Raw genomic sequence first — 19,962 nt, forward strand, 5'->3', positions numbered from 1 at the left:
CCTATTCTTAACTGTACCCTTTTCCCCTTTGTCTTTATTGTCCCTGTCCTACTCAATTTGGGTTGCATTTCCAGTAGTTTATTCTCGGTATGGGGCTTTGTCCTAGAATGGAATTTTAGCTGACTAAATTTGAGAGTTCATAGGGTTCTAATTTCTTCAGACTTTATCTTGCAAACTGCTTGCACTCATCCAAACTGTGGTGCACATCCCTTTGTGGCTTTAACTGCTATATTACTTACTTACTGTTACATAACAAGTTACTCCCAAACCAGCAGCTTAAAACAAACATTACCTCAGTCTCCTTGGATTAGCAATTTCAGAGCAGCTTAGCTGAGTATTTCTGGCTCAAGATCTTTCTTCAGGTTTCAGTGAACCTGTTGATCAGACCTATAGTCTTATCTAAAAGCTCAAGTTGGGGAAGGCCAACTCCCCCCACCCAGAGGAAGTGATCTGTGAGACCCCCAAAATGGAAGCTTCAGTGCTTTCAAAACCCAATCTCAGAAGTGGTATATTATCACTTCTGCCACATACTATTGGTCAAAGAGCAACCTTAGTAAAATGTGGGAGAGAACTTTGCAAGGTGTGAGTACCAGGAAGCAGGAATTACTGGGAGTCATCTTAAAAGACGGTCACCATACTTGCTACTCTCACCTGATACAGCTTGCTAGGTCACTTATTATTTTGGAGTTCTTAGGTCCATCATACATCCTGTAGTTACCCCGCCTCTCCTCTTGTACAGCTACAGATACCACACAGGTCTTGTAGCTTTCAGTTGTTTATCCCAGCAGCTATTTTGGTGTTTGTGGGGGATACCACATCACCCTAAACAGCTGTTGATGTTGCTCTGAATTTTTGGATTAGATTTTTTCGTTCTGTATGTTACTACAAGGACATCTAGGGAGATTAAAACACTATGTTGTCATCTTCCTAGAATCCCCATCCATCCATATATTTTCAACATCTGTGGCTTCATATTTAAGGAGTCTTTCTCATAAGCTGTGTATCAGTTTTTTTTTATTTTAATCTAGTCTGTTGATCTTTGTCTTTAATTGTAATACTGTTTATATAATATGATGGATGATGTACTTGTTTATCATTTTAGTACATCTTTTATTTTATCCACCTTTTTCTTATCCTTCTGATTGTCCTCTTCTGTATTATTCTAATAATTATTTTATTTTCATTCAATTTTCTAATTTTTTATTCCTTTTTAGTGGTTCTTATAGAATGCACCATTCAAACCTGACAAATCAATCTGATTAATTTCTGCTTTCATTACTTTCCTGGCTGTCAGAATCTTACAGCTTCATTTACTAACCCAATCCTTTGCAAGGTTATGCACTTTATTCTACACATATTTTAAACTTATTTTTTCAACAGTCTACTTGTACTTGTATAGTTAATTCTGTTCTTAATTACTTTCTGTATTTCCTCATTTCTGAGGTCATCTTCATTTACTGAAAGAACTCCCTTTAGTATTTCTTTTAGTGCAGGTCTGTTGGTATTGATTTTTCTCAGGTTTCGTTTGATAAGGTCTTTATTTTGGTTTCACTTTTGTAGGATATTTTCATTAGAAGTATATTTCTAGGTTGAGAATTTTTAAAGTCAGTGTTTCCAGATGTCATTCCACTGTTTTCTAGCTTACATTTTTTTTTCTGGTTAAAACTCAGCTGTCTTCCCTTTGCTTGTATCTTTAGTTTTCAGCAGCCTTACTGTGGTATGCCACTGTATTTTCTTTATATTTACCCTGTTTAGGAGCCGCATAACTTTTTCAATCTTCAACTAATATCTTCAATCTTCAACTGATACCATTTACCAGTTTCCAAAAATTTGAGCTATTACATTTTCAACTTCCCTTTTTCACCTCACTCTCTTTTAGGGAACTATAAATAGATGTAATACATACCTTTTCGCCAAGTCTCACATGTCTAACAGTCTTTTCCATAGTATTTTCCATTATTTTTTCCAAGTTTTACTTTGGATATTTTTCATTGATTTGTCTTTGAGTTCACTAATCCCATCTTCTGCTGTGTCTTATCTGCTATTAAACCAGTCTAAGCAGGTCTTAGTTTTTGTACACTATTTTTCACTTCTTGACTCTCCATATGATTATAGATTATAGTAATTCTCAGTTGAAATTCTCTATGTTTTGAACTATTTTCTGGAGTATATTAATCACAATTACTGTAAAGTCCCCATCTGATAACTTGACCAAAATGAAGATCACCTATGACTCTGTTTCTATTGTTGGTTTCTCTTCTCCTGGTTTTTGGTTATGTGACCTTGTCTTTTGGTAGTATAGTATTTTTGGTTCCATAGTGAACAGTATATATAAAACATAGGATTCAGACATTATCTTACCACTAAGAAGGTCCAATCTTCCTTCTGTGGTGGTTTAACATTTTAATCAGCAACTATGCTGAGGCAAGGCTGGTTTACAGCTTTGGTAAGCGACCTGTCTGCTTTAGCCATCTACAGTTTTCAGCTCAGAGTTTGTTGTGTATTCTGTGGGACCACTCCAGTGATCCCCAAATTTACTGCCTTCTAAGACTGCTAAAAACTCCTCTCTGCTTATTACTTACGTTTTTAGCCTCCTGCCCAGAAGAAACCAGTATTTGGCAAAAGCCCTGAGAGAAAACAAGTCATATGCTTAAGGTATCCCAAACATTTGCCAATAGCTCTGGTTTCTTGACCCCACACTGCCCCCAGCTGCTCAACTAGGTTTGCACTGAATCCATAATTAGCAGAGTCTCCAGGGCAAAAAAAAAAAACACTACAAAAGCTAACTGCCTTCTAAGGCTCTTAGAACTGCGCCCCTCTTCGGCCTTCAGATGACAACTATATTTGCTCTGGCTGGTCTAGTCGTTTTAGATAATAGGAATGTTTATCTACTGCCAGTTATTCTATCTGACCTAAAAACAGAAAACTCCTACACCTTTAAGTGTTTCAGTGAATGTCACAAAAAGATAGCTTAAAATTAAAAATCACTTTTCACTCATTTATCATTTTAGTTGAAGGCCTACTATACCCATTTCACCTGCACAAAACTGATGAAGCCACAGATCACAACCAAAACATGTAAATAAACTGTCAATTCATCCCTTCAGGAAATACCGTATTTCACTGAAATCTAACAGAAAATTGTAAAATGCATTATTTTATGCACTACCAAAAACGAAACTGGCCTGCAATGGGTCAGTCTAAGAATCTTCAAGTAAGGCTGGGGCACCAAATGGAAGCTAACAACGATAAGACGTTATTTTATAAAATCCCAAGAAAGAAAAAAGCGTGAGATGAAGTGTTTAAGAAGGATCCTCAAATAAAGCTAGGATGATAAACAGCTTCTCTCACATTAAAAGATAAATGCACAAACCACCTTGCTGATACAGAAAATAAACATGCCTGTTTCAATATTACCCCTGGGTATAAGGAGGAAAAACTATCTCCTGAGAGCTGAGCCACAAGATACGACTCATGCAGGTTTGCAGATATGAGTTCACACTACCAGTGTGGTCTAAAAAAGCTCAGGCAGAAACTTAAGTTAGATGGTACTACAAGGTGATTAGCAGAAATAAACTCAGATCTCTGAAAGAACCCAACTTCATTCAGTCCAATAGCAATTTTAAGATACATCCTAATTTCAGAGATGTTAAAATATGGAAAACTGTTAATAGAATATTTCATAGAATCTGAAATTTACTGAAAATACATTTTAAGTTATGCTTAGAACTAGGCCTGACACACAGCAGCAACCACAAAAAATCAAAGCATTAACACTGCAGTGGTATGACTGGCAGAACAGTAGGCCCTAAAGATGTCCATGACCAAAGCCTAGGAACCTGTGAATATATTACCTTACATGGCAAAAGACTGTGCAGGTATTATAAGTTAATGCCCCCTGAAATAGGATTATCCAGATAGGCCAAATATTATCACATGGGACCTTACAAAGCAGAAAAGAAAGAAAAAAGAACCTGAGGGAGATGTGACTACAAATGAACAAAGATGCAACTTTATTGGCTTTAAAAATAGAGGAAATAGGCCATGGGCCAAGGAATTGGAAGGCCTCTCAAATCTGAAAAAAGCAAGGAAATGAATTCTCCTTTAGTCTCCAAAAAGGAACACATCCCTGTTGACACTCGGATGTTAGCCCAGTGAAACCCATATAAGACTTTTGACCTACAGAATTGTAAAATAATAAGTTGTATTATTTAGGCCACTAAATTTGTAGTCATTTGTTAGAGCAATAGCAGGAAATTAATACAAGAAGGGCAAGAGAGACAAATGTCAGGTGATAATCAGTATCACAGAGAAAAATAAGTTAAAGGGAGAATTCATGTAACCTATGCCTGGTCTGTGTATATATGATCTTACATAGTATGATCAAGAAAGTCCTCTTCCAAAGTGATGTCCAAACAAATAAAAAACAGAGTAAGACCAATGAGTATCTGCGTGGAGCAGACCAGTCAGAAGAAACAGGAACTGTTTATATGATTAAGCAATGCAAGGAGGGCAATATGGTTGGAACACAGCGAGTTTGATTTATAACTTGATATAGACATCAAGTGTGTATTCTGTAAGAATGGTACATTCAATAATAAGATTAAGTAGAGATTTCATGATAAATCAGAATGGGTAAAATTCAGTATATAAAACCCTGGAAAAATGATAATGTGAACAAAGTACATCCATAGTTTTAGTAAGCTTAATTTTTTTTTTTTTTGCTATAGGAGTCAAATTCTACTTAAGACTATTTAAGCTAGTATAATTTCATGTGGTATCAAATATACATTACAATAGTAAGTGAACAAGTATTTTGAAAAATGGATTTAAATCCTAAACTTGTTTTGAATTTTCTTCAAAGGTAAAATAGAAACAAAATGACAATTTAAATATAGAGGCTGATAACTAGAATTAGACAGTTCAAGCATATTCACTTTTTGGTACTCACAAATTAAAAACAGAAACAAGCATGAACTTTAACTCCAAGTTCCCTTATCAAATTTCCAAGGCAGATAAAAAATCATGTCCTCTATTTGCTTCTTCCTTTGTACCTTCAATACAATAGAGAGGATCAAAGCTGAAGGTTGTTAGATCTTTATAAAAGTCTAGTAAAACTGATAAACCTTTGCTGAGATTAATTAAGTCACAAACTAAATTCAGGAATAAAAAAGGGAACATCATAATAAAATCCGTATACATTAGAATATGAGGCCACCAAAAAAACTTAAGACAATAAACTAAAAATAAAATAGGTTCCTAGAAGAATCCTATCTGAAGAAGAAACAGAAAATCTTAATAGTCCTATAATCATTACAGAAACTTATCAAAGAACTTTCCCACAAAGAATACTGAGCCCCAAAGAACGTTGCTGAGAAGTCCTACCAAATATTCAAGAAGAGGACACAAAACTCTACCATGTGATAGTAAAGGATGGCTAGATAGAAAGTAACATACAAATTTCATTCATTAACCTAAATGCAAAATCCTACACAAAATATTGTCAAACCAAATCCAGGAAAGCATACTTGTAAAATAACTTATCAAACATAACTATTAGTAAAAATTTCAAAGTTTTTTCTTGGCGATCAGAGGAAAAAGAGATTCCTGCTCTCAACACCTCCTTCCAACAATGTACTAATGGGAAACTAGTGAATAAAGACAAAAGGATGGAATCAAAGGAAAAAGACAAAACAAAAATGTCACAATTCACAGATGATTACAATCATAAAAAACCCTAAAACGACCTACATGTAAATTAAAATTAGTAACTTGAGTAAGCCTATTGGATCCAAGATCAAAGGTTACTTGTATAAGAGTAACAGAAAAATGAAATAAAAAAACATTTATAGTAACAAGTAATATCTAAGGTTAAATAAGGATAACAGAAACATAAGATCAGACGTCTGGAGAAAATTATATCAAGCAGAACCATTTAATTGCCAACATTCAAATACTTTCAACCAACAAAAACATTTCATATGGTTCAACCTAATCAAAATATGACAAAATCATATTAAAGACCTAAATAAATTGAGAGAAATCACATTCATGCATTAGATTTCATGCAGTATCTATCAATTTATGTGAAAATTACCAAGATGACTGGAAAACTCAAATGAAAGTGCACATAGCTGAGAACTGAGAAGATACTGAAGAAAGAAGTTGGAAGACCTGCTCTGTCATATTATGAAAATGTGGAACCAATGTAAGGACACACAAAACAGACCAATCGTACAGAAATCAGATGGTTGCATCAAATATAAAAACACTTAAAAAAAAATAAAGATACCTAATGAAGTGATATTGAAGATCAATGAAGGGAAAATGGGCTTTTCAATAAATGGTGATAGGGAAAATGATTATTTACATGTATCAAGGTAAGTCAAACCCTTACCACACACTGTACAAAAAACCTACTTCAAGTGGATTAAAGACCTAAAGAAAGGCAAAATCATTAAACTTTTATAAGGTAATAATGGAGAATATGTCTTTATGCTCTCTGGGTAGGGAAAAGTTTCTGCCCCATGACCCTATTTCATGTTTTATTGAGATAACTTTCCACTGTGTAAGTTTAAGGAGTACAACATGATTTAATATATGGATATATTGACAAATGATTATCACAGCAAGTTTAGTCAACATTCATCACCTCAGTTAGTTTTTTTCCTTGTGATGAGAACTTAAGATCCACTCTCTAAGCAACTTTCAAATACACAATACAGTATTGTTAATTATAGTCACAGGGTACATTATATCACTAGACCTTATTTATCTTACAACTGGAAGCTCGTACCTTTTGACCATCCTCACCCATCCCTCACCCTGGCCAACTCCAGAAGACATGGAAAGGCTAAGCACTAGGGGAAATTTTTGATAAACTCAACCACTTAAAATTAAGAATACTGTTCAAACACAGTGAGAAAAGATAAGCCGCAGAACTGGAGTAGGTATTTTCTCTACATGTAACTGAAATGGTCAAGTCTCTACAACTAGAACTCCTAAAAATCAGTGAGACAGACTATCTAGTTAACAACAACACATACCAATGTTTGGAACAGGATCCTTCCAAGAGATATACAAATTGCTCATAAATCTAAGGTTCTCAATCCCATTAATAGAGAAATGTAAATCAAAGCCACAATGCTATATATATTTTATATACCAACCTGATTAGCAAAAACTCAAATTTGACAAAATTAAGTATGGTTAGGAATGCAGAGCAATGGGAACTCTCATTCTACCGTGGAAGTGCAATCTGGTACAACCACTTAAATACTAGGTCCTATTAAAGTTGAAGACGTGCAAGTTCTACAACCAGCAATTCTACTTCTAGACAAGATATGCCCTACAGAAACTAACGCACATAACCACCAGGACACAGGTATTACATCATGGCAGTACTGTTTGTAACAGCCCCAAACTATCTATCAACAGAAGAGCATATTTATATCTTTACTCTGATTATTTATCCACTCTTTCCAGTGAGGGGAAAGTATTTCTAACCATGATAAAAAAAATCTCATCCACAAGCCACACTGGCTCCTTTTTGGCTCTTGTATTTCTAATATGTCTAGTGAAAAATGACAGTGAACATAATGCTTTATGGACACTGTTTTACTGTTGGAATAGCTACCATATAATTGTTCTCTAGTGAGCTAGCATTTGCCTATCTATAATTTCCATACAATCTCAGTTTTCGTCTCTAAAGCCAGAATGCTCCACTCTAATTGTACCTCAGAATTACTCAGGAAAACATTTTTTAAATAGCAAGCCTTTTAACCTCAATGTTATGAGTACTGTTATATCCTCCCATTATATATACAAGCTTTTTTTGTACTTTCTACACTCAAGTGCATTATAATAATCTCTATATAACTAAGCTATATAGACACTTTCTCCTTTCCTTCATGATTTGCATCCCTATCAGAATTTCAAGCAGCTTGGAAATCTGTTAATTGAGTTACATCCTTAGCCTGGCAATAGAAATCACACTTGTGTTTGTAGAACTTCTGAAACTATAAACTCACAACATTCTTTTTCTTTTTTAGGAATCAGCAAACTTTTTCCATGAAGGATCAGAGAGTATGTAAGATTCTGTAAGCCTCAGTTGCAATGAATCAACAATGCTATTGGGCACAAAAAACAATGCTATTGGGCACATGTAAATAGAAGAAACAATCCATTTTTATAAAAATGATGGAAAATAGGCATTATTAACATTCTTTTTGTATATACTCTTTTTTTTCTTTTTCAGTTTTATGAGCTAATACATTAATGAATGGGCATTGCAGGGTCCCAATAAGGCTTTATTTTCATTAACAGGTAGCTAGTAGGCTATAGTTTCCCAACCCCTGGTTTATATTATTAATCATAACTCATCTTAGATTTGTCACCTCCATGTTATAATAGATATATTCATTATATATATACGCATTATACATATGTAATATATATAATCAGTTAATCAGAACTTGACATAAGTATTAGTTTGGCTGCTTCCCTTGAGAAAAAGAAAACAGTCAGGGTCATTCCAATATCCCCAAAGCTCAACACAACAAATGTACTTCTAAGAATTCATTCTGAAGAAAAGAAATGCACGAAAATGCATATATAAGCAAAAATGCACATATAAGGTTGTTTAGTTAAACACTGTATTAAAGAACTGGAAACATTTTAACAGGCTTTTAAAAAAAATTTTGGACTATTTATCCTATAAACTTTATTCAGAAGAACTGAAAATAGAAAGATGGTAATATTTTCCCAAGTATAAAAAGTTAGCTTTGAAACAATGCATACTGCTGTAACACTTAAGGGAAACATTTAGAAGTATTTCTTAAAGAATTAACAATGGAAACATCCGAGTTATTTGGTATCTTGGGTAACATTTTACATTGTGCATTCTCTTCACTAAGCTTAAGTTCTTAATTTAAGGAAAATTACTATGAAGGAAAATTTCTGCTAGTCTCACAAGTCCAGCAGAGTTGGTTAGATTAGCATTCACTGCTGTTACATCAACACAGATCCTCATAGAAACCATAGCTATTGAAATGCTTTTGTACATTATTTGGTTTAACCTGTAAGAATCCTGTGTGGCGGGCAAGGATTTCTCTAATTAAATATTCAGTTATTTCCAAGGTGCTTTCATAGTCTTAAAGTTGCAATGGAGATGTAAGGGTTATTCTTAATTAAAAATTTTTCAAGAATTTATTTAAAAGTTCTCCTTTAGTATGGAAATTTCTATCCTTCATAGATTCCATCCTTTTTACTAAAGAATGTGTGCTTAATACCTAAAAATTACATTCCTTGATTAATTCAGTAATTAAATGGCATCACTGAAGAGAATCTTACCCCAAGAAAACAGTCACACGAATTTCTTTTTTGGTCCTTGAGATTGTCTTCAATGTGGTAATTTCTGCATCAAACCAAAATCCTCTATTACTAGGACTTTCTACATTGTAATTAACCATTACCACATCACCGATGTTTAGCTCATTCCATTTCAAAGTGGTTCTAGCTCGTGGTCGAAGATCCTTGACGTTTATTTCTACAGTACCACTTTCTGGATATCTGAGGAGAGAGAAAGAATAATCATAGAACACTGCTTATGATTATCACCAATGAAGACTAAAGTTATATATAACATATATAAAAACCTAATCATCATATTCTTAATGGCACTTAAATGATACTTATTCCTAATTTTGACTGCCAGAATAAATAACTCTTGCTAAAGCATTAGTAAGACATTCTTTGCTACCTTGGGAGAAGAATGAGAGTAGGGGTAAAATAAAAAACCTAAGTTCTTTTTGCTCCACATTTTCTTAACCCAAGTTTAAAAATTAGCTTAATAAAAGACTAGATGCTTACCTCTTCCTAAACTTGGAACCAGTTTATCAAGTTCTGCAATTTGCTTTAATGCATAATAAGAACATAAACCTAGTACATTTTCAATGGCCTCCATTTTTTCAGGAAGAGAAAGATTAAGATTCTAGTTCTTACGTGTGGCTAGCTCCTTAGTAATGATAAAACAAGCCAACAAACAAAAAAACACAAAACACAAAACAATCCTGGAATTTTATATGTATCACAAAGTAGAACCCCATGAAAGAATTCTAGCAAAGTCTTCATTTTATTTGAATTTCTCAAGGTAAGCTTAATAAACCTAAACCTGACCTGATACTAAAGCTTTAGAAGATTCCTGAATTTTTGGCCTGACATCTGGTATCAACAGGCCAAAGGTAGCAAAATAACAGTCCACAGTGGTTTCTCTAAAATTAAGATCTGTCACCTTCATGTATTGCTTGGTTAAAGAGGGACAAGGAAATGAGTAATGTCTGGTTCCTGCTTTTGGCAAGCTCAAACCTACTGGGGTAGGCTGAAGTACTATAGCAGTGGTTCTCAAACCAGTGTTTCTATCTGGGAACATGGTACAAATGCAGACTTTCAGGTTCCACTTCTGATCTGAGTCAGAAAATCCAGGGATGAGGCCCAGCAATCTATTCACAAATCTCAGTAATTCTAAAGGATTCAAGTTTGATAACCTACTGTGCTAAAGACACACAAGAAGAATTAAATATCATACCCCCGTGTGACAGCATTAACAAGGTAGAGACTAAGAGAACAGACTGTTAACCCTTAACCAACTGAATGACCTACTCAAAGTGTGGGTGTGAAGTTGGAAGCAGCTCTAGCAGCTAGCCTTGGATCTTCTAAATTAAACAAGTACTATGGTGGCCTAGGACTCTCACAGTATATCTAATTCATTTAGAATCAATGGTTATTAACCTTGGGTTGGATCTTTAGTTAACTGACTAATTTAATCAAGTTTGTTCAAATTTTAGTTAATTGGGGGGAAAAAAATCTCAGGATTAGCAAGGGACCTCAGAGGATCTGGTCCATTTACCCTGTCACTGCCACAATTTTTACCACAAGCCTCCGAGATAACCATCCAACCTCTGCTCAGTAAGTGATGTGAGGGCAGTTTCAACCCTAAGAAGAGCCATCTGACCTTCACATAGGTCTGACATAGAAAAGAGAATATACTTGATAATGGATCAAAGATAAGCTTTGCAACTCCTTCCATGTTTAAGTTCCATCAAGAAATCTACACACTCTCTCCACGAAAGAACTAATACTTGACAATTTAAAGGTCCGTGCTACCCTCTCTTCTAAGTAAGAACATTTTAAATAAATACCCTTCAACTTGTATAAGCTTTTGAATCCTTTATCACCCTGGTGTCTTCACTCAAAATATATTCTATTTTTAGCTTGCCTGGGTTTAAATTCCATTTTAGCTTCTTGCTGTGTATCCCTGAGAAAGTAAATTTCTCTTAGTTTCTCCATTACTCTCTCTCACATGTAAAATATACCTAATGGTAACTAACTGTACCTCATATGGTTGTTTTGAGAACTAAAATGAGAAGACTTGTAACTAGGTATTTAGGGCTTTTCTAACTCTAAAATTGTGACTGTTTCCTGACTCAACATTCTTAAGGCCATATAGGATAAAAAAAACTATTCTTTTAGATGAGATTTTTTTTCTGAGCTGTAATGTGATAATTATATTTCTGACATCATGACATGACCATGTATTTCTGTATGTTTAATACAGTAAAAAAGCATATTTCACTGGCAAAAAGTTCTCTATTTGCCTGAGTTTGTCAAAATTAGATACCAAGAATGAAAATACTTCAAAATAGAGAACCTGAATCAAGTTTTAAAATTATATATAAAAACACGCTTATTGGAGATAAGTCAAAATAAATCATTCCTCACATCAAAACAAACAAATTTAAGCTATGTTTGTCCTGAAACTAAGTTTACACGGTTTCAGAACAGAATTTTATGGTAGAGTATATGGACAGATAATTTTTATGCACAGTGTGTAAAAGTAAACCATGAAAATGAAGTATACTTTTTTCTAATGCTACTCAAAGAGAAGTCAGTTGCTATATAAAATGGCAAACATGGAAGGGACCCATAAAACTACTCTTACTATAGTCAAGAACATGCCTAGGCTCAAGTATCACTATTATTCTTTTCCTGGGCATCTTCATCTACACATATCTTAACATCACATAGAATGATGTCTCAAAAGCTCCAATCTAACCCCAATTTTTCTTTTCACATTCATATATCCAACTACATCTCTAACTGATGTCTCAGGAACAACTCAAATTCAAGAAACTTTTCCATCCCATAATGTGATGATGCTCAATATTCTCTATAGGAAATTTTTCATATTCCCAGAAACTAGGAGTTATCCCCCTTCTGCTATACTGTTAAGACCTTCGTGTAACTGTACCCACCTAGCGAAGGCCTGCATTTCTCTGAGACTACTGTCAAGGCTCAACACATCTCCCTATCTTTATGATTAGGATTACACCTTAGATTCCACCATACTTTTGCCAAAGATTCTAAAAACATAGATCTACTTAAAACATTGTGAAGTTTGGTAACAATCTGTTCATAGGTTGTGGGGAAACAGGCATTCTCATACATTGCTAATGGGAATACCAAGTGGCACTGTCTCCTTGTAGAAGGGAATTTAGCAATACCCAGCAAAATTGGTTATATATTTACCTTATGATCCAGGTAAATTCCTGATCCAGGAATTCCACTTCAAGGAACCCATCACAAACATAACAAAACCCCATGGAAAAACACATACACAAGGCTGTTTATAGCCACACTCTGGAACAGCAGGACTAGAAACAATTTAATGTCCATAATAGAAAACTACTTAATATATGATACGATTATATAACAGAGTATTATGCTCCTATAAAAAGGAATATGGTATCTGTTCTGGAAAGATACATTAACACAAAAAGACCCAAGATGCAAACAGCATAGTGTGTTACTTTCTACCCAGTGTGTGTGGAAATATATATTTGTATACGTACATAAAGAGGTGTGTATGTATGTGTGAGTGTATATGTAATTATACATACACACTTATATTTTGAGACAGAATGATAAACCAAAACTAATATAGTTACAACAAAAAGGTAAAAAAAATAGGGTAGAAGGAACCAAGATGGACACTGTTCTGGAGATGTACCTATAGAACCATATAATGATTCACATGATTATAAAACAAAACTTACAAAGTATGAGAAATTCCTAAAAGCCAAAAGCACAATGAAAAAAGTCACTTAACTACAGAGAAAAACTATTACAAGTGACTTGAAAATACACTATATTAACTGTACATCTGTAATGGAGCTACAATTACTTACTAAGGACATAAAGTAAAACACATAACAAGTTTTCACTAATCGTATTGTTTGCATTAGCACTGTTAGCCTGAAACTACCATATAAGTAGAATAAAGCCTATCAATGGTGGCATTATTAGGTACTGTAATTTTCAAGGTTAGAGAAAAAATTATACAAGGTTAGAAATGAAATTATAATCCTTCAACTCAAAATTTCACTGGAAATATCAATACAAACATTTCCTAGCTGCGTCCAATGTGAAGACATAGAAACACAAGCAAAACAAACGTCAACGAACAGCCGACTATATGCTCTAACAGAAAAGAACTAGGGCTCCTTGAAGAAATGGTGGAATCCAGGCTTGGCAGCAAATAGAAGAGCCTGGGACATCCTGCTGTACCCAAACCAAAAGAAACCCTAAAAAAACCATTATGTCAGGTTCAACTTGAAGGAGCCTCCCCAGGCCAGGGATGAGACAATATGGGCACCAAAAAGAACTAAGGTATATGAAAGTAAGTATTAAAATCCATTCTTCCATAATGGTACTTTGTAAAAATCTCCCTGGCCAACTTTTGAAGGATGCTAGTGAATTTACTCATCCTGAACACTGAAAAAGTTAAATAATCAATAGTTTACCCTACCTTTCATATACAGAACAACTGGTTAAGGATAATTTTTTATGAAAGAATTATAGCTAATAAATTAAAGAAAGAATGTGTCACCATTTTTACTGCATTTAATGCAACAGTGGATCTAGGTAGTTTTACAGCTGCTAAAACCATCAAAAGCTGGCAACAAATTTCACAATGGATGGATCAGGCTGACAGCACCCAAACGTTACCACAAAAACACAAAGGTATTACATGCCTCCCAATAATATGCAATAGGTAAAAAAAAAATACAATCTCTCAACTAGTCTTATCAAATAACAGAATTTAAATCCAATCAGGCCTCTAAGTACAATGATCTCTCCTTACTCCATGGTCCTGCATCAGTAGATTCAACCAACTACTGATAGAAAATATTTGGGAAAAAAATTCTAGAAAGTTCCAAAAAGAAAAACTTGAATTTGCCAGGCTCCAGCAACTATTTATACAGCAGTTACATTGCATTTATAACTATTTACAAAGAATTTACATTGTATTAGATATTATAAGTATTTTAGAGATAATTTTAATCATATGAGAGAAGGTACATAAGTTTTATGCAAACATGCCATCTTATACAAGGGACTTGAGCATCTGCGGATTTTGGTATATGTGGGGGTCCTGGAACCAATCCCCCATGGATACTGAGGGACAACTGTATAAACTTTCAGGAAATGAGCACTAACAGAGGAACATGCTAAATTCCCCTACAGAGTTGTCATCAGTAACATTCAGACTGTGGGAAAACTGAATCGACTGTCTCTTGTCTTGTACAAATAAATACCAAGAAAAAAGTAGGGGGAATTTGTGGGCTCAGTCTTAACCTATCAACTACATGCAATGAGTAGACCTTGATTTTGATCCTTATCTGAACACCCCAAGTAAGTTTTTTACAAAGACAATTAAAGACATCAATATTTACTGGTTATTCGATTTTCAGAAATAATTATGAATTTCACGTGGCATTTGTTGTTGGTTTGTTTTTTTTAAAATGTGTTAGGGTCCTCAAAACCACCTCAGATTCAGTGATTTGCTAGGGGAACTCAAAGGAAAATATATAGTTGTTCCCATGGCTATGATTCACTACAGTGAAAGGACACAAAGCAAAACCAGCAAAGGAAAAAGGCCAACGAGGTGACATTCAGAGGGAAACCAGGTGCAAGTTCAAGGAGTCTTCTCCCAGTGGAGTCATACAAAATGTACTTAATTCCTCCAGCAACAAATTGACAACATGTGTGAAATATTATCTATCAGCGATGTAAAGAATGCTCAAGATTTTTATTAGGGATTGGTCACTCAATGTCTAGCACATACCAAAATTCCAGACTCCCAGAAGCAGGAGTTCAGCATAAACATACCGTTTACACAGTTTAGGCACAGTGAACCTTTTTTTTTTTTTTTTAATCGGGGAATAATGAGAATCCTCCTGAAAACTAAGTTTCCAAACACCTAAAGGTCAACCAAACACAGACCTTTCAGAGAGTAATAAATATCAGGTCTGATACGTTAGCTCTTTTCTGCACATTTTAAAAACAATCCTTTCACGGGGGAGGGCATAGCTCAGTGATAGAGCGCATGCCTAGCATGCATGAGGTGCTGGATTCAATCCCCAGTACTTTCGTTAAAGAAAAAAAAAACCTAATTACCTCCCACCAACAACAATACATAAAATTTAAAACAAAACTGAAGAAAAACAATCCTTTTAGCTCTTTTGTCTGTTGGATTTTCTGAGAAGATGTCAAGATGAAGATGAACCTATGAAAGACAGGGAGAAAGGGTAGGTAGGATTAGGTAGCAAAAGCCCTTAGACGATGATGCTGGTCTGTCACTTTGAAAGGAGAGGGAGGAAGAGTTAAGCAGGGAAGGCATCACAGTGTAGTACAACTCTGACAAAGTCTTTGTCAATGTAATGGTGAAGTTCTGGGGCAAAGACTGACCATGAGCTCCCCAAATGGGCCCAAGTGCCAGGCCCCAGAACTCCTGCCACACTTTGTCACAGGCTGGAGAATGGCAGGAAAGAGTGTGGCTTTGGCTCAAACACTGTGACAGATCTCCCAAATGCTGTGGCTAAAAGTTATCAGCTAACTGCATTCATTCCTTGTAGCAAGTTATTTCTTGGAGATCTGAGGAGTGTGCCCACCATAGCTCGTGAAAGCCATTTCTGGTTGAAATGACGTAAAGTTGTGACTTGCTTTAAAATAATCCAGTGGTGCTTGAGGATGCTGGCACGTGGCAAACAAGGTTGTCTAGAAATTCATAATGGTTGAAGCTAAGTGATGAGTTCATTATACTTTCTCTCAACCTCTGCATAAATTCAAAGATTTCTACAATAAAAATAAAATGCTTGTGGTTCAAGTTAAAATCCAAACAAAAGGTTATTGGGCTCTTGCCACTTTTAGAAGTTTCCCACAAGTGTACAAAAGTGAAAAAGTTAACATTCAAGACTTACAATGAGGACAAGCAGCCTCCTGCACCACCCCACCACACTCCTGACTCCTATTCCCCAGATATAACCATTTTCAACTCTCAGCTGTTTCTTTTAAGTAACATGTTTATACATTGATTTTTACTTTAAACTGTTATTTTACCCATCCCTCACGCACAGTTCATTTGCCTCCATCCTCCTCTTCCTTATAATTGTTGGGACTGCTCTAAGTATTAACATATTAACAACTCTTAAGATAGAGGTAGGCACTATTCATCTTTTTACAGATGAGGCACAGAAGTTAAGTTATTAGGACAGTAGTAGGCAGCAGAAACATGACTCAAACTCTGACCATCTGGTTCTAGATCCATACTTTTGCAAGGATTTACAAACTTTCTTGCTGTTAAGCACATTATAAAAACAGCTGTTTGTAAAAATCAGTATTTTTTCCACATGTTGAGTAAGTAAGTGTTCACAGCTAAATAATAAAGTATGATTTAATTACATGTCCTTTCTTCCATAGCTTTGTTTTCCACTGAGTGCTTAATTTTCTTTCTGGTTGCTGCATGCTCAGTTTTCTATGTACCTATCATTAATTATCTCCATTCTGCCACAGTTAAAACTCTTCTACATTGAGACATTTCAGGTACTCTACTAATCTTTTGGATTTTAAAACATCTGTTAGAGACCTCTGTCCTACTCTAATCTGGGCAGCTTGCTCTTTAGGCCTAGATCTGTTCCACAGCTGTCATGCTGACATCTCCTTTCATTACTTCCTATGTTGAATTCTGTTCCCTGAATATCACTTTTCCTCTTTCTTGGTTTAAACCTTGAGTAGGGTGGAAGCAATTAAAATGTTCTTTTATATTAATGAATCAAACCTCTTGTTCTCAGTTTTATTCCATGTCTATTTCCAAAGTACCTGGTAAATCCAAGGCCTCAGCCTTCCAAAGTTTCTTCAATACCAGTTTACTTGCTTGTTGTTGGCTTCTCATCCTTTGGTTTCAGCTTTTTTCTGGCCTGCTAAGTTAGTTATCTTTTACCCATTAGCTTCTTACCTTTCAAAATTTTGTTGCTTTCTCGTCTCTCTTACTTGTATCATATTTTTTGTCCTTGGGGGCTATGCATTTATTCTTTTATTGTCTTCTAGGAAGGTTTAAGGAGTGGAGACAAACATGCATCTTTATCTGCCATACTTAACTGGAAATCCTGAAATTCACCTTTATTTTCATTTCTTACTAATTAAATACCATATACCTCCTACACCACTCCAGCCATACTAACCTACCCTCCTTATTTCCTACTTACTTATCTTTGGTATCCAGCTGTTCTCCTTCAAGAATACAGAAGTATCTTCTCTACCTTGTATTCTCAGAGCTTTAGATATATGCACACCTAGCTTTTAGAGTGTCTATCACAATACTCTTACGCTGTGGAACAGCAACTTTTCATTGAGAAGCAGGCACCATGTTCAAATTTTATTGTATTTGGGATATACCAGGCCCACAAATGTTTGGAAACATGCAGTTCATTAAATAGAAAAATCCGCTTTTATATATAACTAAAGCTCTTAATAAATTATGACCACTGTGTTTCAAAACAATCTCCTTGATTCTGCTCTTCTTCCTGAGAAGCTTTAATCTAGATAGGCAAGTGGGAACCAAGAACTCTATACAGAGCTAATAAGAGAAAGGCTTTCAAAGATTATGTTTTTAGTGTTCTTAAAAAGAAGAAACTTGTAGTCAGCTCAACTGTTAATTATACTAGTACTCAAGAAAGTCTTTAAGTATAGGCAGTCTCCAACACAGCATTCCCTGCCTCCCATTAGGTCTGGCTGAAGATAGCCACTACAAATTGGTCAGCATTTGCACTGAGAAACTGTGCAGGAGACTGTATGAGACATTTTGTGAAGTGCTGGAAGTTTGAAGAGTTTCTAAAACAGGGCTCAACATATCCCCAGAGACGTGAAGCAGAGAGGTGCCAATGTATCAAGACTCATTTTACATACACAGTACCACAAGCCAACACATACCTTCCGGAAGGATGAGACTAGGGTCCTCTTTTTCTCTTATACTGTATGACCTACTGTTCTCAGAACCTTAAGTCAAGGTATTATTTTAACATAGGTATAAGAAATTATTCTAGTTAGCTACTTTGCATCTTTGAAAGTTTAGAAACACTTTGGTGTTATAAAGTCTATATACTCAGATAAGCCTTAAATACCTCTAAGCTTGTTTTCCCAGTGACACTTTCATTGCTCCAGATATATTTCAGTTATCTTCTAGAGCTATCTTTCAGCATGTATGCTTTTGATTATCCTAAACTATGTGACATCTTAGCAAAAACCAATTTTGTTTTCAATTGACAAAACACTCACTCAGTAAAGCCTGCGGAATTAAATTTCAGGGAAATTGATTAAGTACTATTTTTAAAATAGGTTTATTATAAAATAGTAAAACTGCATTTCCTTAGGTGACTTATAAGCTAATAATTTTAAAAGACAAACTGTATGTAGCTAACAAATATCCCCAAAAACTTCCTTCAGAACATTGATTTCTGGGGTTAATATGCTTAAATAAGGATAAGATTCATCGGGAGGCATATTCTAGCTTAGCACATTTTTAATGTCATACCACGTGTAAAAAGAAAGCATTTCTTATTCTAATAAATATCATTATCAAGTTTCACACCTTAAATGTGAAGCCTACTAACAGACAATAAAGAACAACTTATTTAAAACTGCTAAAAGTAGGACTTTTATATTACATGGAAATAAATCTCTTGTTGAATACATTAACAATGGTGTTTAACTGTTCTGATAATAGTAGAAACAATATAACTTGGTGTTACTTAAGAGTACTTACCAAAATATAACCTGGCTTTATTAATAAACGGAAAGCAGAAAGTTTGATTGATGCTTATTACTGGGTACTTTTCAAGGTTATTAGGGGGTAAAAACATGGTCAAGTAGATATTCACATGTGAGGAAATTAAACCTGAAAGAGTTCAAACAAAACAAAGCAAAAAACAAACCAAAGACCTGGAATTCAAACCAAATTCTGATTCTAATTCCTGAAACTATACAGCCTGTAAGAAAACCAAATGCTCTGTATCCTTAATAGGCTCCTGGGGTACCTGCTTAAAAAGCAGGTTCCTGGGCTCTATTCTAGACCCATCCAATGCAAGAAGTGGTGGTAGGCTTTGGTGTTCCTAGGAATCTGCATTATAAACACCTTAACTTGGTGAATCTGCAGTGTTGCTGATCATCTTTTTGAGAAATATTAAAGTAAAGGAATGATGTATAAAGTTGAAAAGGTGAAATCAACTGATAACTGTAGTCATTTTTCTAAGCACTAAGTGATCTTTTAACATAAGAGCACAATAAGGTCAAAGACCATTTTCTGCACTCCTTTTGACTGTCATCCATTCAAAACTGCAAGTCACAGAAACAGGAAATACTCCAAGTCTTTGGCAAACATGTCAGTAACAACCAAAAGACAATGGGGCAGACTAGTCACTGCACCAGGGTTCTAAAACTAAACCTCTCATTATGGCTCCCTAATCAAGATCAACATGATATTCTGACTTGATTAAAAAAAATTCTTACACCCTTTCTGCCATCAAAACCCAGAAATCATTACATTTTGACATTGCACAAATGGGACGC

The 19,962-nt window shown here is 35.0% G+C and overlaps 1 protein-coding gene across 1 annotated transcript in view; it reads right to left on the minus strand.

Moving 5' to 3' along the window:
* Window positions 1-19,962, minus strand: part of UHRF2 (ubiquitin like with PHD and ring finger domains 2) — a 76,254-nt gene that overhangs the window by 27,975 nt on the left and 28,317 nt on the right. The window contains exon 4 of the mRNA XM_010993417.3: window positions 9,352-9,570. Within this exon, the coding sequence (XP_010991719.1) occupies window positions 9,352-9,570 (219 nt within the window). The remainder of the gene's footprint in view (window positions 1-9,351; window positions 9,571-19,962) is intronic.

The sequence above is a fragment of the Camelus dromedarius genome, chromosome 10, assembly GCF_036321535.1.
Source record: "Camelus dromedarius isolate mCamDro1 chromosome 10, mCamDro1.pat, whole genome shotgun sequence".
Taxonomy (NCBI): domain Eukaryota; kingdom Metazoa; phylum Chordata; class Mammalia; order Artiodactyla; family Camelidae; genus Camelus; species Camelus dromedarius.